We start from the raw sequence: 22,277 nt of genomic DNA on the forward strand, positions 1-22,277 counted from the left end.
AGCTTCTAACTTGATAATTTAGCAAAGCTTTGACTGATTTTTTTGAACTATACTGAAATTGTTGGATATTAACAAATCTGAAAGGCAAACCTGAACAATTTCGGTTTCACAATTCGTCAAAGTCAAAACCTCAAGGAATGTGACGTGTTTGTACGTCATAAAGTCACAACGAAGTCACCACTGACAACTTTTTAGCTTAAAAAATCTTGTTTTAAAGTTTCAAGCATTTATTGTTTTCAAACGACCTATATAGATATTTCAATCCAAACGCTTTCTTGATTGACAAGCGCTTCACAGATCGCTGCAATTTGTTTAAAATTAGCTGCCGTCATTTGGACATACGAAAAACCCATTGTGGTTTTCACAGTTGTGTTAAAGAAATTATAGTATTTAATTGTAAACTATTCAATATAGAACAATGTTCATCAACCTCTTGGCGACCTTACATAAGTTATTTCAACAACTATAAATATTGTTTCCTGCTGCATGACGTATGGCTAACATGATTGTTGCACACCAATGCAGCTAATTCGAGAATGTTTCGCAGAATTTGAAATGTATTATTTTGATGTCTGCAAAACATTTGTGTAATTCAAAATCAATATTTCAAGCAGTTTCCTGATCATGGTGAAATATGGCTCTTAAAGCAACTGAATTAAGGACTTTAGTCCCAACAATAAAATTATTAAAAGCATGAAACGTAGTTTTGTTACCTCGAAACATGAGGCCGGGTTTGATTAACTTTGTGTGGAATTTAGTACTTGACAAAATTTACACTTGTCATATTTTTCTGTTTTCTCGGCTGTATACAACATTTCAGGAAGAACAACATTGCTGAGCAACTTTTACGTTTGAACCGGTGACCCTAAGAATGGCTCTATGCCAGTGTGTTACTGGACTAAACCTTGTTCTTGCATTGCGAAAGCTCGATCGTGAGCGTATACGTATATTGTATTTGAATAAGATACTGAAGAAGCCACCTTAATGGAGCCGAAAGCTTTATCAATAACTCATACAAGTTTCTGAATTTGACTGATTTTGTTTACTTCTTATGTTGAATTATTCGCTTGCATCCTAAATGAAGGATCCATGTGCAACTTTTTATCCTCAATTACATCGAGAACAGAAGTTGAGGAACATCAGTGTCTAGTTCATTTTTTTACTTCCAGACAGCAAACCCGGTCACTTTTACATTGATTCAACGTCTGCAGACGTTAAATCCATGTGAAAATAGTGGATTTTTCCGTCTGAGTTCTTATTAATGTTTGACATTTGGAAACATCCTTGTGGATTACATTGAAGATGGTTTGAAACTCTCTGGAAAGATCTTTTATTTTTTAGCTTTATTAACATAAAAGCAGATCGAATAACAACAGAGGAAATATTAACCTTTTGAACTGAGAAAAAAAAATATTGAAAAAACGATACGTGGCTGTTTGCAAACAGAGAAAATTTATCAAAGTCATAAAGAAATAATTGAAACTCAAAAAGTCGTGATGAAATGTGCCTCAGAATCTGGTTCACCCTGGTTTGTTGAGGTCGTCTTGCTCGACAAGCCAGCTCTGACCAACTCGTGCGTCTCAGTGTGTTGCCAAAGGCAGAGCAACAAATTTTTCATTTGCTTATCTCCTGCTTGTATACGATTGCAACCCTGCAAGGCCACATGTGACAATTGTGTTGGTGATCTCACAAACTGTTTGCGCGCATTTGCGACCGAGTGGCTACGTCCACTGTCAATGTCCTAAACGACCAGTTTGCGGCTCTAGGTCGTTTTGTAAGCTATTTAAACAAACAACACAGGTTTAACTATGCTCTTTTGCAGCAACGAGAAAGATGTTGGGATCCTACCTAACCAGAAAAAGTTGTCGTTTGCAGATAGTTTCAATATCGTTCACCGTTAAAACGAATCAGAAACGGCGATTACATTGTTTCAACATTGGTTGACGTTGAAAATGTTTGAAATGATGTTAAAACGTCAGTTTATGCTGGCTAGATATTATTAATCAGTCATGAGATCAAATTTTCTTGATAGAACGCAAGACCATATTGTGAGTCAGCGAAGTTATGCGTTATGATGACTCAGCAATTTACGAGACCACAATGACAACCACAGAAGGGGAATTGGCAGGAGATGTAATTGCAGCAATTTGAAAATGAAACATTGGATAGAGAATCAATAAAAAGAACACTTGAAAGACGGCTTTCACCTCAGCCATATTATGAAGCTGTAGACCTCATGCAAAATGAGTTGTAGTGAATGCTACTATTTGTTTCTTTGATCATGTCGCTTTTAATGAATAAAAAAATATAATTTTAATGAAACCACCGTTTTACATTCTATGTACAGTTTCAACATCACAACGATTCTGTTATCACTTCTGATGGTTGTTGGTGGGTTGAAGTGCGAAAAACACTCGGTCGTTTTGAAAGTTCTTTGTCTTTCTGAATAACTGGTCGGTTTTGTGAAACCAATCCAATAACCCGATAGTGCCAAAGCATTGGTTGAACCTGGAAAATTAGAAAACTGTTTATTATCAGCATTGGAATTCAATTTAGTACAACAACAACACAAACCGTGGCGCTTCATTTCCTCCAACCCTCGACGAGAGGAAGGAACTTAATGATGATTGTCAAGTAAGACAGTGGAACATAGAATTAAATTCTATATAAGCAAACAAAAAATGCAAACAAAATAATTATGTCGATTTAAATAAAAAATAATCAAAGCTATTGAGTGTCGGAATCACCAGTGAGCTCCGTGTAGTAGACTGTAGGCTACAATGTCCTGGTGATCATATCCAGCATGCCTGGGTTCAATTCCAGGTTTAGACGTTGGAAGCAATTGCACTCGTGAGCGGAAATGAACAGGAGATTACCACTGAGGGCTACAGCTACTTGAGTTGAGCTTGCTTCCTAGAGCTGTCTCGTTGTTTATTAGTGACAGACCAGCGGTGTGTAAGTGAAGTGGGTGTAATCCCGACCATGTCAGATTAGAAAACGATTTCATAGATTGCACATTTTGTTTGCTTATAAAATAGCAATAAACAAACAAAGCTAAGCAGCACCACAACTCAGCTATGTTTGTTTATGATTGAAAGAAGTAACCTCTCTACTCAAATTTTATTGTAAAATAATTTTCAGCAACAAGCAGTTTTCGTGGACTATTTGGTGATACTAGAGTGGCAACCGACAGTTTGTCCCATGTTTTTATGTTGATGAGCTTAGTGAGCCTACTTTGCTAGATGTACAGTGGTTACATAAGATGCAAGTTTAGTATATACAGTTTCTAGGCTAGATGGACAGGGTCGTTGAGAGGATAATATGAATCTAGCACTAATGAGATCCTTCAGCCCATAATCAAGACACTTCTAAAAAATTGACACTATATCCAACGAACACCAGGAGGTTTCTTTAAGTTACCGATCCCCTTGGAAAGATTTCGGGAACCTAAACTCATTCCGAGCCCAGGTCCAAGGTTACGGGAACCTAAAATCATTCCGAGCCCAGGTCCAAGGTTAAGGGTACCTAAAATCATTCCGAGCCCAGGTCCAAGGTTACGGGAACCTAAAATCATTCCGAGCCCAGGTCCAAGGTTACGGGAACCTAAAATCATTCCGAGCCCAGGTCCAAAAGTACTTCCTGACCCCCCTGTCAACGCTACTGTAGATAGATATAGCATATGCAAAATTCAGAGTAGGCCTAGTATGCCAAAGTTAAGTTGAATATATTGTTATTTTTCTTCACAATCACTCAACTCTTAGTTATTTTTTATCTGTCTTTAAACAATAGCAAATTAATACAAATCCTTATATTTAAATTTAATTTCAGGCTTAAACAGCATCAGGCTTAAACAGAACGTTAGAATCTACACTGTGAAGAAAATTTAATTTATTTAACAAAATCGATTTCTTTATTTTCTAAAATACCGTGTTTCTATCTATGCGCCTCTGTTAGAAATGGAGTAATATACAAATACTTGTTGCTTACTTGAGATGATGAAAGTCGTGGAATTGAGGAGAGGGCATCCCTGGGAAGTGATATCCACTGTGGTGGATGGTGGAAACGTATGTGGCCAACACATACCACAAGCAGGCGGAGGATAGATGTGCTCCGATAAGGACAGGAGAGAGCAGGATTGGAATCATATTGACAATCTAACGACAATAAGTAGGTAAAGATAATAATAACAAGAAAGTAAAATAATGATAAATAAATATAATAATTTTTTTGTTATAATGTAACAGACATTCAATTTCACCAATTCGTATTTTAGTTTCATTTTATAAACATCAATGCCGTATCCAGGCTTACACCTGGTGGTTGAAGATTTAGAGTGGACGGGAAGGCGAGGAAGCCAATCTTCGTGTCCACCTTAAGGCATGCTTTTAAGTGTTCTGCCAAAGCCAATGAGTTTCATCTTTTACTCCAAAGCCATTCATATAATTAGTCAGCTAACTACAGATCGATGAAGGATGCCCAGACACAAGACCTGAATCTCTGCTACCGTGCTTCCTACTCACAATGTGCTCTATTGGATGCACATAGACCACCGCCATGCTTATCGGAGCTGTCCATTCGTGGTGAACTTTGTGAATTCTTTTGTACAAGAAAGGATGATGCATTAATCTAGAAAACAAACAGAAAATGCAAAGCCTCAACTCTAGCCAAAAGGTACTTGCTTGTGCAAGTCTAATGGGCATAATTAATTTCCTTGTGATATTTTGAGTTTAACTTTATGCCCAATTGCCTACTTTTGTTAAATTAACATCTGAACGGCTGACCAGTGACCATCTTCTTGTATAAGTTATCCTAGTGAAGCAAGTTTAGACTTTTTACTAAACAACTCTGATGCGCAGGGCCTATAAATCTGCCAAATTGTTGTCTATCAATCAAGTTTACAAGATTCTGCAGAAAAATACAAAAAATTCTTGAAATTTACATTTCAAATGTAAGCTATCAATGTGTTTTATTTTCATATCGCATAAAACTTATCAACCTGTGCAGGTAGTAGAAGCCAATTTCTTGCACAATGACGAAATAAACAAGTTCCAACAGCCATCTGCTTGGACTAGGGAGATCTTTCTCCATGTAGGGCATTTCCCTCCATCGCGTCACAGGATACGTCATCAGCACAAGAACTGTGGAGATGACTTGATTGATGTTGACCACTTTTATGCATTTCTTATATGTTGACCAACTGACCTGGAAAAACAATAATTCCACAAGGATTTCCTAACTTGGAAATCATGGAAAATATTTCCAATGATGGAAGAAATACATTATTTCCATGGCAATTTATGGTCAGTGGACCGCGAAAGTCTGTAGTTTTCGCATTCCATGAATTCTCGCTATTTCTGAGACAAATAAGTTGAAAGTAGATTTGACAAAATATAAAAGTAACACAAGAAAAATTGAATCTCTCACCGTTGTTTCAAAATCAAGATCTAGTCTACTGTAATTATTACGAACTGATGCCGTATTTTGTTTCATGAACAAATAAACCAAAATTTTCGAATTTGACTTTAAACGCAATGAAATTTTTTCAACACTCTCCCGAACTTAGCATAATTTAATTTATCCATGAGAGATTAAAAAGCAATGAGACAGTGTTGAATTATTTCGCGTAATTGTTGATGAATTCCTTTCAGTTTTCCATACCAGAACATTCTTGTCTGGCTGGATTTTAAACTTCATCAAAAACTTGGGCTTTCCCCACAAATCAAGCGACATGAAGAGAAGAATGAGACCCCAGAATGGCAAACCCAGCGATGCCATTATTCCTGCAACACACATGAACGTCATCCGGTAAATATAGGCCTACTGATCCCACATCCCACTGAATTGATTGTAAATTCAATCCACAACACTTTTCCTTACGCTGTCATTCATCACAACATGTGTGCTTCTCTCTGTTTTTGTTTTATTTTTTGCTATTTGTTTTTGGGCTTTGTAGCCGTGCTAATTACTGATATATAGCCTACTACATGATTTTTCATTCAGGCACGTTTTAAACCTTTCAAGGTTTTGCCACCTTTTCCCGTTCGTTAACGTGTTGGTAGGTCTAAGTTATCTATCGATTTTTGTAGTTAGTATCTTTTTCATCCCGGACGCGTTAATGACGAAAAATAAAATGATTTATTGAGATTGTAACGTTAAGGTAAAAGTTCCATACTTTTAGATACCGAGCCTCCTGGAATGAGATTCTCAAACTAAGACCTCGGCACTAACGAGGCCAGTTCCATTCTCTCGGCCGGCTTTCTTGTAACAACTACGTCGGCCCAATGTTTATCACACATTAGATAGAGATGTACGATGTTTATCAACAACCAGGTTAAGCCGGGTGTCGAACCATGTTTGCATTGTTAGAAAGTTAAACTGTAACCACTGCACCCATCGGTGACGATATGCTATTAACTTTAATGTCGATCGATATTGGTCGCAAATGATCCATTTAGTTAAAAGCTTGAATTTTATATTGAAATAAAAAAATATAAACTCGGCACGTTATTTCATAATGATGCCAAACTCACCTATTGTAAATAGGTAGGCAGGATTTCTGTTGAAAAGGTTTAAAAACTTTCCCCACAGCATAGTGTACGTTGCTCCACCAAATGGCATTGCCCTGCAAAACACAGTAGCTTGATGGTGAAATGAAAGCTCTGCTGCTCTCTAAAGATTGATAGCCAATGATGGTCGAAAAAAACTTCTCCTTGAACTGACAAAGCCTTTGCAGCATATAATGCCATTTTCACATATTTTTAAAGCCATAAAACGCTAAGTCTTTCTTTTGCCTTAATCGATTACTCAAAAATTTGTTAAAAAGCTACACGCAAATAAACTCATCCACTATGTGCTGCTAAATCAAACACTGTCTTGAAGTGCCTAACCAAACTGCGCACCCCGAGAGCTTGTGCTCATCTATTGTGCGGTCGACCTCGTCGGCAAGCAGTGACAGCACCTTGACAACGGTTCGAAAGGTCGTCGGTACAGCAATATCCGGAGCACGCTGCTGTGTCTTACTAAAACACTTCCTCACACATTGATGACGTCACAAAAAACGAAACTAATGCTGAGATTAGAAGCAGATCCAACACGAGGCGAGCGATAAGCCCATCTCCTTCTAAAACACAGAAAAATAACTTTATTTACAATGTAGGCCTACTTGTAAGATCGGATTAATGCAGATCTAGTAGCTACATTATAGTGTTTCATTAAAACCCCTCTTTTCATCCCCTTGGATGGATCCGATGGCTACTCCGGCTACTCGATGGATCTGCCCCTGCTTGAGATCAGGTAGGCTACGACAGGCATTTGAACATTATTAAACTGATTGGGTTGCTCAAAGAAATAAGCCGCTGTTAGGGCGTCGCGCGGTATGGCTTACATTCAAGTGATCAGGCGATGACGAAAATTAAACTCACTTTGTTACCAAAGGTAGGAGCAGGATCATAACTGAAACTGCAAGAGCTGTTTTCCTGTTTATTTTCAGGTTGGTCTTCATTGTTTTATGAAAATTTGTCTCAGCCGACTTAAGAAAGGCTCACTGCTCTCCACTGCTGCAAGAAAATGTCTACAGTGCATGAAATAAAATTTTAATCGACAAAAACATGAGATGATTTTTTTAGAGCTCTGATGACCTATCAAATGAACACAAGTTGAAATATGTTGAACAAAATATTTTCGTAAGAATTGCTCGCCTACAAAGCGAAACTTGGTTTCGATCAAATAAAATGTTTTTAGAACAGCCCTATAGTCTAGTAGGCAAGGTTAGCCTATTTATAAGCTTATAGGCTTAATGTAGGCTAGCCTATTTGTCAACCAATTTGCTTTCTATGAAGTGACATTTATATTTAGCTATCTACAGCTGGTATACTACCTTGTGTAGGCTACATTCCTCACTTGCAGCAAAGCTTCTCAGTAAGCGCAAAGAACAACAACGATATGTTTGGAAATGATTCGGTAATTATTAACAGCCTGGGTTAAAACAAACAATCATGTGCAAAAGCGAGGCCAAACATCCCAGTAGTGTAACGGCAGGTGGGGAGGATTAGGGTCACACAGGGAATCCAATAGAATATTCAACGGAATCGAGAGTAATTTCAGCCATGCTTGTAGGCTAGAATTAATTAGCCTAAACTGTTTATTAATATTAACTGTTTGATAGGTTCCAGCGGTTAAAGACTTATTTTTCTTAGTCAAAATCAAATACGGTATAATTTTATTTTTAATTTATTGAAATTTAAATTTAATTTTAAGATTTTTCACTTGACTTTTTGTGTGATTATAACCAACTCTCAAAAATCATATGATTTTCGTAAGAAAATTAATTTGAAATACAACAAGAAAAAACCAATAAACTTCGTTTGACAATATTTAAAATACCGTAGCTGCGTTTTAAAGCATTAGGCTATGATGGAGGACAAAAAGAATTTACAAATATGACTTCAATTCAATTTATTTTTCTTTGTCGGAAAACAACAGCAATGATAAAGTTACCAACAGTTTACGGGAATAAAACCAACAAAAGGAAACGGCGGCAAAACCACAGAAGTTTAAAACGTGCATGCGATGTAAATTTAAAGGATGCGTCGATGAAAGCAAATTTAAGCACGGCCACCAAACCTAACTTTGCAAAAACTAGACTTTACTAGACTAGACTAAATAAACCTAACTAGACTTTGCAAACCCATCCCTGGCAAACCTCCTAAAAGTAAAGCGCAACACCACGTGGTTGGAATATTATGACGTTTTCCGAGTTTCACTTTTTCTTTTGCGTTTGGAACAAAAATAACAAACAAAAAACGATAAAACAATTGAAGTTAAAATAGAAATTTTAAATTTCTGAAATATCGCAGCTTAAAATAGTTTCGGCTCCTTTTTTGGCTTGTTGTTGGCTTATAGCCAAATGCCCAGTGTTGTACGTTGACGCTGAGGCTAGTAGCCTAAGCGTCAAGCGCTATGCGTCATTTTTTGTTTTCATGGAAAATCTCGTTTCACAATGAGACTTACACAATGTATTCTGGCCAGCGCGACTCATCCAAATTACCCGCTTTCGCGTTGGTTGGAATGGTTACCTGGAATACAAGCGGAAGAAGTTTGCTAAATGGTGATTACTCATATCGTGAGCAGTAGCTATCGAGAACGAGGGATCAGAAAAAGCGAAAAATCAATGAATGTCATCGCGGAGGTTGAAGATACCGTAGCCTACTTTATTTCAAGCTCTATGCTCCTGAAAAGAGCGATGCTGGTGCAGTGGACCACGTTAAAACATTTATATATGCCAAACCATCACAGCACGCTTGGAACAGTGATAACTTTCCGAGTAAACATTTTCAAGACTTGTTTTTGAAATACAACACACCAATACATACCATCCAGCGCTGCTGTGGAACGCATGTTTTCACTTGGAAAGGACATTATGCGTCTCAAACGCATCAGATTGTCAGACAAAGGTTTTGAAATGCTTGTCTTTCTACAAGGAAATAATAAGAAGCTAAGCAGCTAATTGCAATACAGTCTCAAAACATAAAACCTGCTCCTTATTTATAGCCACTGTTAGCCTAAACTTGGTTGCAATACTTCCGTTTTGTGAGACCCTGGCAAAAATAGCGCTAGAAATTAGCGCTGACGCTGACGCCGTCAATTTCTTTAAGAGCTGACGCAGTACTTTACGCCGTAAAGTTTTTAGGCAATTCGCGCTGACGCCGTCAATTCATTTCATTGACGCGTACAACACTAAAATGCCTTGGACATTTTGTCTACCTCAAATTTACCGAAAATGTGTTTTTCATAACGCTATGCTTGAAAAACTTCTCATTTCATTATTTTAAAAATAAGATGAAAGCCCTAATTTTACAAAGCTATGAGAAATCGTAAATTGTATGTTGTGGAAATCTAATCTCTGTTTATTTCTTGTAATTTTATGTAAACGTTATATAAAACCAATGTTTGTTTTCCTTTTTGTGTGTATATTCAAGCGCGGAAACATTGTATTCTTCTTTTACGTTTTTTGTGTGTCTGAGGCGACAAAATTATCATTTCTGGAGGGTGGCAATTAACTATAGTCGACCGTATGGTCGTTTCGATGTCGCCCTGTCAGTGTGAAAATTCGTGCCACTTTTGCAGTGTATAGGCTATACTTGCATATTTCGACCGTGTGCTTGTGGGCTTTTACTGTTTCTGGCAAATAAACCATTGATTGATTGAAGAGTTTTCCTCGCAAATTAAAAAGAATTTATATTTTTTAATAGGCAACATTGCAACTTCGGAAACAAACTAACCATTAGTGGTGGTAGGCACTTTAACAAGCAGATTTCTAATAAACTACGAACCAATCAGAAGCTACGCTGTTCTTGACGTCATCAAGGTTGCGTTTAAGAAGAATAAAGGAAAAACGCAAAGTTTAGCTAAATTAAATCAATGCTTTGCCATCGGTTGACTTGGCGCATTGGGTTAGGGCGGTGGTAGTCATTACATTGACGTGGGTTTGATTCCCACCTCTGCTATAGCTCTTTTTTCTTCTGTAATTACCAAACAAAGTTCAAAGTAATAATTGCTGAATGCTGGAATGGTCACAATTGGACAGACAACGTAGCATCTGATTGGTTCGTGGTCGGATTGGACAGAAGTCCATGGATTGGATATCTGCATGTTAAAGTGCCTTCCCGCCGCGTACGCGGCCGCTTTTGACTTTTTTGCCGCGTGCCGCGCCGCGTGAAAGGTTGAAATGACAAAGCCGCGCCGCGCCGCTTGCTGCGTAAACTTTCAAAAAATTAAACTTTCGTAAACTTTCAACTTTTCAAGAAAATCAGTTATGGAACTTCAAATTTAAATTGGAAACACGGATCAGTTTTTTTTTCCTTCCGAAATCCCAAGCTGGAAAGCTATGCAAATGGACTTGCAGTTGACACTTGATAGAAGGGTTGCCATATTGGCGTTTTTCCTGCCAAATTCCACAAATTTGGCGTTTTTTGAAAGCGTTTGGCAGGAGAAAATTACGTTTGGCAGTTTGGCATTTTTTGGCAGTTTTTACTTTAGTGTTTTTTTGGCATCTTTTGGCGTTTTTTTGTAATTATTACCTGTACAACTCACCACTAAAGTTTTTCAAATACTTTTATCAATGAAAGTCCATCAAAAAAGTTTAATTTATGGTCTGGAAACTCTGAATTCCTAATTTAATCAAATGTAAGCTCCAGAGGCCTCTGGCGGCTGGCCAGTCACCAACCAAAGTTGGAGTTGGACTGGACAGCTGGAGGGATGCGTTTTGACATTTATTTTCTTGCCAATGGACTAGTAAGTGTTAACAGGTTATGGTTAATGATGCGATGTCACACCGTTTGAGTTGAAAGCATAGCGTAGGCCAGAGACCTTGTAGAAATTTGAACCGGAACCTGAATTGGTACCGGAAGTTCCTTAGTTAGTAAGTGACAATCAAGACCTGATGCCAGATATAAAACACGTTTGTAATGGGTCGCAAAAATTATCTGTATTTTGTGTTTTCTACACCAATCGTCCAAGAAGTTGAGGGCGTCAATGCAGATGCCATGTATTTGTGCTAATAACTGTAGCCAGTAGCGCACCCAGAAAAAAAGTTTGGGGGGGGCTAATTCAGAAATGTCGGCCGAGTGATTTGCAACAATAGTGACAGAGACAATAGGCCAATACCCATCCCTTTAATTAATATTTAAAGGCACTCACAGGTAGTGGCGTAGCCAGGAGTTTTGAAAGGGGAGGTTTTGACGGCCGGCGGGCAAAGCTCAACGGCGTATTTTCCAAAGACGACACCCAGCGGCGGAAGGCCTGGAAAGCCTCCCGCAGAAAATTTTGAAAAATTACTTTAAATTTGGTGCATTCCGAGACCTTTTCAACAAAAATGTGAGTATGAATATTCCTGTAAAATGGTGCTGTCCGGTGGCATAGCAAAAGGATAAGATCCTGTTTTCTTCGGCATTTCTCCGAAATAAAGCTAAGTCTCTATGTTTTCTTGTTGCTAATTCCTGGCTGAGATATGTGAATGTTTGGTATTGGCAAAACTCGCTTTTTTAATGCAGTTTCGCTTAAAATTAGGCAAACTTTGTTTTCAATAGATAAAAAAGTTGAAAGCATCATTCTCAATATCGTGACCTAACACGCGTGCCAAAGGGAGGGTGGGTGGTGTTGAAACCCCCAACACCCCCTTGGCTACGCTACTGCTCACAGCCCACAACCCACCGGTTGCCGATACATCAGGATTCGTTCTCTCAATGAGATTAGAAGTTGGCCTAGTGAACCCCATGCTACTAGCAGCATCAGCTTCTTCATCCCTACGTCCACTCTTGCAATCTTCTATAGATCTCGACGTTTTCGTCACGTATGACAAAATAGAATTAGCTTTCCGTTTGCCAACACAAATAAGTGCGAAAACAACAACTAGCTCGAAAACAGTTTGAAACAAAACACTAATTTTGTAAACAGTAGGCTATATTTGATGTGAACGTTTTTTCTACTTACAAAACATTCAAATTTGGTTCGTATTTTCAACTAAAGCCCCAGACGCCTTCGTCTCTCTGCTCAAACGTCGTATACAGTTTTACATGTCCGCGTGATTTGGCATTGACGTACGGTACATCGGTATGTATGTCTGAGACATTTGACCACGAGAGTACAGGAGCAACCGAACTTTAGGGAGTTAAAGAAAAGTGCCATTAAAGACCATATCATGGAGTGTTCTTTTTGCTCTGATCGAAAATCCTCTGTCGACTCATTTAAAATTTTACGCAAAGACAAATCCCAATTTGACACCAAAATTTACGAAGCACTATGTTAAAAACAAACAATCATTTGCTGGAGGCGAGACCATTCTCTTCAACATTTACTTGATGTATCACCTTCCCTGTGGAGCAAATTTTTGTCGTAGTTATTTATGTAGTTGCCTTTTCCTAATGTAATTTTAGCTTCAAGAAGTCGAAATTTACTGCATTTTTATAAATATTTTCAGATTCCTGATGAGGTCTTAAGTTAAACCGAAAACGTTCAACTGTTAAAAATATTTGTCAGTTAAATATGCAAAATATATTGTTGTAATGCTCAGCCCTGCTGTATTGTTGTGTCTTATTCATAACTAACCTGTAAGCAAAATGTATACATGAGGAGCATACAAAGTTTATATTAGTGGCGGGTTTGGGGGGGGGCTTGAGCCCCCTTAGCCCCATGCTGGGTGCGCTACAGACTGTAGCCTCTTGACATGTAAAGTTATCAGGTGTAGGTGTATTTCCTTCATGCCATTAACATTGTGAAAATCCTTAAACCTTAAAAGTGTTTGTGATATTTACCAATGGTGTTTCTTGGCATTGTCCTCTTTTCACATGTTGAAGTTTAACACTGAGTTTTTTGTTTTTCAGACTTTGGCTAGATTGGTTATAAAGCATGCATTAAATGAATGGCCTACTGTAAAAAGTAGATTGTGGGACAGAATGTTTGTGTCGCCAAGCAAGGAAAACAAACTTGAACTAACATACCACTACCAGTGATTCTGATAATGAGGAATGCTATTGCATGCAGGCTAAACTTGTAAAACCTGCTAGAAAAGCAGCCCTCCCCCATAGATTCCCCCCAGGCCAATTGGTCTTTATCACCTTCTTCTAATTGCGCTTCGTTGATACTTGATAGCTCCAACTATGTGGCTGCCTCCTACAACCTTTGAAAGTTTGTTTTAATTTAGCTTGATACATGCAGTTTGTGTTTCATTATTCATACTAAGTGGTCTATCAAGTTAAATTAAGACAATATACCATCAGAGCTACATTTTGCACCATATATAATGGTGTATGGCCTTGCTGGTTAACAGGACAAGCCGCACTAACAGTTTGGCAGTTTTTTTTTGGCAGTTTATTTGAAACCCTGAAAAGTTTGGCAGTTTTTTGGCGGTTTTTACAAAACATTTGGCAGGCAAAGCTATTTTGGATCTGGCAACCCTGCTTGATAGGGTTTTGGGGATGGCTTGTAAGGGAGGCTGTAGGAGATAGGAGTGTTTTTGGCTATTAGCCTAGCTGATAAGCTCAGCTACCAGACTATAGGCCTAGCGTAACTACGGCATTAGTTACGGTACTATAACAGTGAGTTCAGGCTATAAGTTTTACTCTTGTGTGTGTAGTACCGTAGTTCATACAGCCACTGACATTAAAATTGCATTATTGCTTACAAAAAGTGTTCAAAAGTCCTGATACTGGATCCAGGAACATTCTATTTGAAAAAAAATGATGTCTTAGAACTTAGATGCATTGCTGATAAGAGAATATGATGTGGTTAGCCTAGTCAATTAGTGCACAACTGTACTGGTACCGTAGGTTACCGTACCAGTTATAATATGCCAATGGTTCCCAACCTGGGGTCCGTGAGAAAACATTTGGGGGTTCGTGATTCCCTTGATGAATTTTGCAAAAAAACAAAAAGCAATCTTTTCACTTTCATTTCTCATTAAATTTGCTTACGATGAAAAAGTTTCGGCACGGCACTTTGGGTCCCCTTAATATTCAAATACTGCTGACATTTCTTGAACAATTCATTCATTTTCTTATTTGAGCAACTGTTTAACCTGATATTTGCCGCAGGAGTCATAGCGGCAATGCAATATGACACAGCACAGTAGTTGAGTAGCATAATTATTACAAGCGTGAATAGTATGTTAATTGAGTTTCAGGCAAAATTTAGGTAGGGGTCTGCAGAAATAATAATTTGTCTAAAGGGGTCCGTGACAACAGAAAGGTTGGGAACCACTGTAATATGCCATGGGTGCTTTTTGCCACAATTGACTTTCTAAAAAATAACGCTTTAAAATAATTTTTGAAGATTTTGTAATTTGCGGTGTGCAGTGCAGTGTCAAAATTCCAGATAAATTGCGGTGTGCGGATAGATGATTCAGTTGCGGTGCGGTGTGCACAGGGCTGCGATTTTTTCTTTCTTGTCGAACGACCAAAAATTCTACGCTTGTTTGTCGAATAGTAATATGACGTCACAAGAATCAGATTATAAGCGTTTGGCCGCGAGTTACCGCACAAGTTGTGTGGTGTCAGAGTTACTTACTTTAAGTTTTTAATCACACGCTGGTTGAGTGATTCCATCTACGACGGCAAAAACATTGCCGTCGCCAAATCAACACACCTTGGATTGCTGCGGCAATTGCCGTATGCTTTAGTGTTTAATCAAACGAAATTTTATGCGCTTCTTCATCGCGTGTCACACGGCGGTAGCTCAGAGCATCACGCAAGCTATTTTATGCGCTGACAATGCTCTTGTGAACTGTAAAAAGTTTGCAACCTTATAAATACCGGCTTATTGTTACGCAAAAGTTATTCTTTCATCGAATGCTTATTGTTTACCGGTGTCGTTGCGAATATAAATCATCGTGAAAGAAGATACAGTTAAAAAGTGGAATTTACCTGCTATAGATTATCAAACAGAAGGAAAAGTTAGTGTGGTATTTTGCAATATTTGTAAAGAATTTTATGACGGAAACAAATCGGAATTAGAAAAGCTACGGGGTCAAGTTAAAAAAGTAGTACAAAATTGGATAAACGGTTCTTCGGCAGAAAAGAAAAATAATGCTTCTGATCATATGGCATTGCGCGTTCATGAACGGGCAGTTTTGCGTCTTCAAGTATTCCAGTGACGATGCGACAGCTTCATCCTCCCATACAGCGTCTCATGATTCCGATTCTGACAGCTAGTTCTTTATCAAACAGACTCGTGTTTGCTCGCAGTATCTCAATTGTGCCGAAATTATGTTAGTGTAAACGTAAATCGAGGCAATCATCTCGCAGTGAGATATTAATTTGTTACCGGTACCTGGTTGAACAATAATATAACGTTATTTTATGATAATTCAAAGTCGCTAGATGTCAAATTAATGTAAAACAAACGTAAATTTCTTCTTGGGAATTGTTACGCAGGCAGCAAAATTCGTTATTTTTGCATTGACTTCACGTCTGTAGACGTTGAATCAATGTAAAAATGATGATTTTTGCTGTCTGGGTACGCAATGTAACCCGCCAGGAAAATTAAATAGATGTGTGCTGACTCGAACGTTGAATCAACCCAAAATTAACTTACTTCCCCCTGAGTTATTTAACGTAATAGCGTGCGTATCGCTACTTTTGGTATTATTACATCACTACAAATCAAACATCAGATAGACTACTCTAGTATGATATATTTTTCGGTTCTCGTTTTTTCAATGTAAAAACGACGGGTTTTGCGAGCTGGGTTGTGTGCTTTTGTGAATGCAAAATCGCCCATTACGTAATCACAGAAACCCTTTTAGTGGATGGAAGTCAAGTTGCAACCGTGTTTATCTGTCTACTATTCTTTATTCACATTGCAAAACATTTCTGCAATCTTGGAGTTCAACAAGTGCATAAGTCAGACATAAATCCAAACTTGCAAATACGTTGACAATTAAAGTAGCCTATTTCGGTTATTTTATCTATAAAAAAAAAACTTGTGTCGAATAGCACAAAACGTGTGTGGCGACATGTTTGATGCCAGGCGTTGGAACTTCGATCAAAGCATTCTCTCGCAGTGTTCAAAATGGCGGCGCTGACGCCTTGGGAGTTTCTCGTGTGAAGCGTCGCTTTTAGACCTTGCTTTGAAGTACCTGGCGCAAGAAAGTTTACATAAATCAGCACTCTTATGATTGCATCACGTGATGCCCCCCCCCCCCCGATTGTTCCTCGACCTGACGACGTTTAGTCCTCTCTCAGTTTTTTTTTTTCCTTTTTATTTTCTTTTGTTTTTTCGTTTTTTTTTTTTTCGTAAGGCACGGCGTTTGTCGAATAGTGATGGCGCGTGTCGAGTGACCTCGTCACCGAAAAAGGCAAAAATCGCAGCCCTGGGTGTGCAGATAAAAATTTTGGGTTTGCTGCATCTCTACTAACCAATAGGGTGGAGTGAAAAAAACTTTTTTTTTAAATTCAAAAAAAGGGGGTCTAGATCCCTGACAAATTGGCAAAAAACAACAACAAAACTGGTTTCGGGGAGCTGCACCTCCTATTGGCCGTGCTACCCCCCATTTTATGGGGGAGTACCCCCAAATTTCTCAAATCGGCTGTAACTTTGGAACTGCTGGTGCTAGGAACATGAGTTTGGTATCAAATGATGCAGAATCATCATATTTCTGTCTGCTCTAAGAGGACTTTTTGCCTTAATCTCACTAGAAAAAAAGTTATGACAAAAAATGTATATTTTACCATGTTTTGGACAAAAACGGTAGCGCAGGCACAAGGTAATGGGTAAATGTGTACTGCATATGCACTATGCAGGTTACAGATAACTTGGATACTTTGGCTTATTTTATTTGCAATAAATATACAGCATAGTATGCATAATATATGGTATGATACACATGACATAAAGAATACAAGGGTTAATTGAGAGCATGTTGGCAGTGGCAACCATGGTCTAACGGTACAGTAGTGTGACTGCGGACTGGTAATACAAAATAGTGCTCATGTCATGTATACACACACTTGCAAGTAACAACTTTACTGCATGAGGTGGGGGTTACTAACTGGACACCTGTTCAAAGTGTAGGTGCATAAAACATGACATATAGAGCATATACTGTAATTGGTGATGGGTAGACTGTGATCTGCCATGAAATCATTGTCAAGGAAATACCAGCACACAGATTGATATGATCCATACTGCTGCACGTGCTAGGCCACCAGTACTACGTTGAGACTTCAACCAAAATGGTGAACATGTCAATCTTGTGGGAATTCCTTCTTGCTGTTGAATTCTTTCATAAGTTGACGAGGTTGCACCTTCTGACGAATCAGCCAATACCTTCATCCAAAAGCTACAACAGATTCTTGCTTCAGTCACAAGCTTGACATGATGCTCCACCACTTGGATGTGGCAAGGATAATCGAGCCGCAGAGGTTAGCCAATGACATTGTCAAGCTGTTGATCTGTTAGCGATCTCATGATAGGTGGCTCAGACTTATGAACTAAGCCAAGCTTCACAAGTTGGTGGTATGATTTTGCTTTAGTAGCTATGGCACAAGTAATCTGCGTATTGCAGGTGGCACTGCTGGTGAAATTTCCTTTCTCAGCTTTTGATTTTCATCTTCTGCTTGTTGTGAGCAGCCAACATTATTCTTGCTTTGCTTTTTCTGTTCTTGTGAACGTAACGGATGGATTTGTTGGACTGCTTCTCTTTATAATTGGCAGTCTTCATCACCTAGCATACCAACAATGACATTTTCAGGGTGATAAAAAATGCATTGCGTTCCAAAACCTTCCAGAAATCTCTTTTACTTCTTGGTTTGGGAAGGACAGATTTCTTTGCAACATGTTGAAGAAGTTTTTTGACTCATCAGATAATGAATTGTGGTGTTTTATTTTAAACTAAGATGTGAAGCAAACCTTGGTGCAGTACTCAGACAAGATCATGAAACTTTTTAAAGGGTTGATCGCAGATGTGTATTTACTAAGTAGCCTACAAGCAAGTGTTTGCCACCTTGAATGACATAATTACCCGACTGACAAAAATTGCAAGTCTTCATCAACATGCCCAAGCAGAAGAGCTCAACATATTCTGTAGCCATAATACTAGTCAGAACTAAGGTTATCGATCACACTGTTGGGCAACACAGAAAATTTGGAATTGATTTGATTTGGACAATTTTCTATGCAGAAACGCTGGCTCCCAATTCCTTTCCTATGATTCCAGAAAAAGATGAAGGGTTATTTGTTGTCCCATCTAAGTTTGTAAATATATGTCGCAGAGGGAGATCGTTGCAATGCAGAAAGCCAATAACCCACTGCACTTGTCTTTTGAGTTGCTCTTTCAGATGACGAAGTGCTCCATGTTCAATTGTTCATTTCCAGTCATTGCAGCAGTACTATCGTTTCCAACGAGTGCGAGCTTGTCATGAAGTTCAGTATCTGCAATTTCCTGCAGCACACTTTTGCTACAGATAAGCCAGTAGGCTACCATCCATTGCACATGCAGCAGTATGGATCATATCAAACCTGTGTGCTGGTATTTCCTTGACAATGATTTCATGGCAGATCACAGTCTACCCATCACCAATTACGTCTACCAACTACAGTATATGCTCTATATGTCATGTTTTATGCACCTACACTTTGAACAGGTGTCCAGTTAGTAACCCCCACCTCATGCAGTAAAGTTATTACTTGCAAGTGTTTGTATACATGACATGAGCACTATTTTGTATTACCAGTCCGCAGTCACACTACTGTACCGTTAGACCATGGTTGTCACTGCCAACATGCTCTCAATTAACCCTTGTATTCTATATGTCATGTGTATCATACCATATATTATGCATACTATGCTGTATATTTATTGCAAATTCAATAAGCAAAAGTATCCAAGTTATCTGTAACCTGCATAGTGCATATGCAGTACACATTTACCCATTACCTTGTGCCTGCGCTACCGTTTTTGTCCAAAACATGGTAAAATATACATTTTTTGCCATAACTTTTTTTCTAGTGAGATTAAGGCAAAAAGTCCTCTTAGAGCAGATCGAAATATGATGATTCTGCATCATTTGATACCAAACTCATGTTCCTAGCACCAGCAGTTCCAAAGTTACAGCCGATTTGAGAAATTTGGGGGTACTCCCCCATAAAATGGGGGGTAGCACGGCCAATAGGGGGTGCAACTCCCCGAAACCAGTTTTGTTGTTGTTTTTTGCCAATTTGTCAGGGATCTAGACCCCCCTTTTTTTGAATTTCAAAAAAAAGTTTTTTTCACTCCACTCCATCAATCAAGCGTGAAGGCAGAATTGACAGTCTGGCAGAAACAAAGTTGCCAGATGGCCTTTTTTGAGTGACCATTCAAGTGCATGTGGCTGTGTCTTTGGTAAGACACTTAACGGCATTCCGTCGATTGTGGAGTGGTACCCTTTTGACTGTAGACCTTGATTTCTCTCGTATATAAACAGTATGCAGCTCAAGAGAGAAACACCTACAACCCTTTGTAGGGCTATGGCCTAGGGATGCACAATACAGAATATCGAATCTTAGAGATTCGAATCTCAATGTATTCAAATCGCATTTGCAGTTTCTTTTCGGATATCAGGATTCGAAAATAAATCTGTTAAATGAACAGTGTGCGACGTTAAACAAATGTAAAATTGATATTTTCCGTCTTGCGCGCCGATTTTTTTCTTCATGGACTGTTTGTTCCAAGCGGGTCATTCCATGTCAACTGTCCCAAAAAAATGGAAATTTTAACCCAACATCTCAGATTTTGCACAAATTTTATATGCAGGAAGAACTTTTCGTGCTGATTCCAGAGAACTAATTTTTTTGGAAAATGGTTGAGGTTTGACGAAGTTAAAGCCAATATAAAATGGCTACTTTTGTGGTCAATGAAGCGGAACAACTAATATGAAAGTTATTAACTAACTTCAAAACCAAATTACTTTCTTAGTAATTATTTTATTATAATGAAATCTTGAAAAAAGGTTACCTCTTTTATCATTTCTTTACTTATGAAGAAAAATTGCAAAAAATTCATGTACTTACCCCAATTTGGGGGTAAAGAAAGAAAGTGGTCCTCAAAATCACTCATGCGTGACCCAATTTTTGAACGCTATTTACTCAAAGAGCACAGGTGGTATTGGCATGTGTAATACATCATTGGAAAGCAATGGCTGAGAAGATCTCAGTCGCAAAATATCCTCAATGCTTATTTGGTGTCTTCTGAATGTAGGATGCATGAAATTTGAATGTCGTTTTCCATAATTTAGTATAGACTCTATAGAGCCAAGGCTGTGCTTTTCGAATTGTAACAGCAATGCAAAATCTTATCCTTGTACTGAGGTAAAATGAGTTGCTGTAGATGCTCCTTGGAACTGTTTGACTATGTATATACAAGAACTTTCTCAGATATGGAGCAGTGCATAAGTTAATATCAGATGCTGCTGAATGTAGCTTCAAACATCACTTTTGGTATCTCTCTGCTGAGATGGTACCACTCGCACTGTTCAGCTCTGAATTTCAGGAAGAGGAAAAACATCAGATGGCTGATGAACTTATACGCGTAAAACCTAAAGATCCTGTTTTTACACCAGCAGATCAGGTTGGCACTGGCTACGGAAAACCACGTTTTCCATCAGAAATCAATCTGGAATCAAAACTGACAAATTTTGTCACAAAGGACTCTCGTTTTTTTTTTCTGTTTTAGAGGTAAATGATGATTTTCTTCTTTTACCAGTAGAGAAATGGTCTGAATCAGAGTCTTACCAGAAAGTGTTGGTTCCATCAATGTCACAAAACATGTGGCTGAACGTGGAGTTAAGCTGAGCACCGATTACCTACATAGTGCCAAAAACAAGGAACACTACCAAAACACTTTACAAATAGTGGAAGCCAACAGAAAAGACGCACCTAATTTGAGAAAGAGAAAAAACTAATATCCTATTGCACAGATTAGGCTAGTCGATCACATTGCTTTCTGCTACAAAATATGTTAGTAAAAGTTTGCAGTTACTGTTATAGGCTACAGATTCAATACCAGGCTTTTTTGTAGCAAACTCATTATTGTTAGCTTTCTATATTATGTATTTGATCTATTTCCAGTACGAAATTAGTATTTTAGACCACTTCCGCTCACTGGAGTTGTATTTTTAGCTATTGCAGCGTTTAAAAAATGTCAATTCACAGAGATCTCGTACAGACAAGCATATTCTTTTAATTCCCTGTAGAATAGTTGCACAGGCATACTTTTATGAGTTTGATGCATATTAAATTGTTGAAACATACAAATTCTTCTAAGAAATGTGAAAATAATTCAATATTAACCAAATGGCAACCCTGGAAATTTGAATGGGATGGTGGCCCACTTAAAAGTGCCCCAATTTTACTGATTTTTGGTCCAGCAAAGTTTCTTGGTTAGTGGCACATTCTCACATATTTACAAGTCAATAGTACAAAAAGTAAACAACAAGAGGGTTGTGTGCACCCTATTGTTGGCGCAAGTTATCTGAAAATATAATCTTATTATTATTTTGTCTCCAAAACAAATAAGGCACAATAAGCAATCAAGATTTTTGGAAGCAATAAACTGCTATTTAATAGCTTTCATTTGAGCCCACTCTTGCAGTTCTAGCTGGTGTGCTCATCTAGATATAGCAGTTTAAAATTGTTGTTACGCATGAGTGCACATTATGGATACACCTCCATCTTTACCCCTTAACTATGCAGGCTTCATGCAAAAAGTGCTTAAACATTTATAAGCTTATCAAGTAGGACCTAGACAC

At 38.2% G+C, this 22,277-nt stretch overlaps 1 protein-coding gene across 2 annotated transcripts; it reads right to left on the reverse strand.

Moving 5' to 3' along the window:
• Positions 1-2,063: 2,063 nt before the first annotated feature.
• On the reverse strand, positions 2,064-7,626 carry LOC145779979 (fatty acid hydroxylase domain-containing protein 2-like). Of its 2 annotated transcripts, none has more exons than XM_082591671.1 (7): positions 7,422-7,626; positions 6,531-6,622; positions 5,659-5,780; positions 4,997-5,202; positions 4,521-4,626; positions 3,988-4,154; positions 2,064-2,508 (listed from the first exon to the last, which is right to left on the reverse strand). In XM_082591671.1, exons 1-7 carry the CDS (start codon positions 7,499-7,501, stop codon positions 2,373-2,375), a joined length of 909 nt encoding a protein of 302 aa, XP_082447797.1. In that variant the 5' UTR covers positions 7,502-7,626; the 3' UTR covers positions 2,064-2,372. The 2 variants fall into 2 exon arrangements, with proteins under 2 accessions (XP_082447797.1, XP_082447798.1); XM_082591672.1 differs by lacking the exon at positions 7,422-7,626 and adding an exon at positions 6,959-7,074.
• Positions 7,627-22,277: the final 14,651 nt, after the last annotated feature.

The sequence above is a fragment of the Aplidium turbinatum genome, chromosome 11 (genome assembly GCF_918807975.1).
Source record: "Aplidium turbinatum chromosome 11, kaAplTurb1.1, whole genome shotgun sequence".
Lineage (NCBI taxonomy): Eukaryota > Metazoa > Chordata > Ascidiacea > Aplousobranchia > Polyclinidae > Aplidium > Aplidium turbinatum.

What these genes read in the sequence shown, in the direction of transcription:
- LOC145779979 (XM_082591671.1), bottom strand. Translation starts at nt 7,501, where the DNA reads ATGAAGACCAACCTGAAAATAAACAGGAAAACAGCTCTTGCAGTTTCA. An exon ending in TGCCTACCTATTTACAATAG is followed by an intron (nt 5,781 to 6,530) that starts GTGAGTTTGGCA and finishes TGTGTGTTGCAG; the next exon opens with GAATAATGGCATCGCTGGGT. An exon ending in GGCTTCTACTACCTGCACAG is followed by an intron (nt 4,627 to 4,996) that starts GTTGATAAGTTT and finishes TTTGTTTTCTAG; the next exon opens with ATTAATGCATCATCCTTTCT.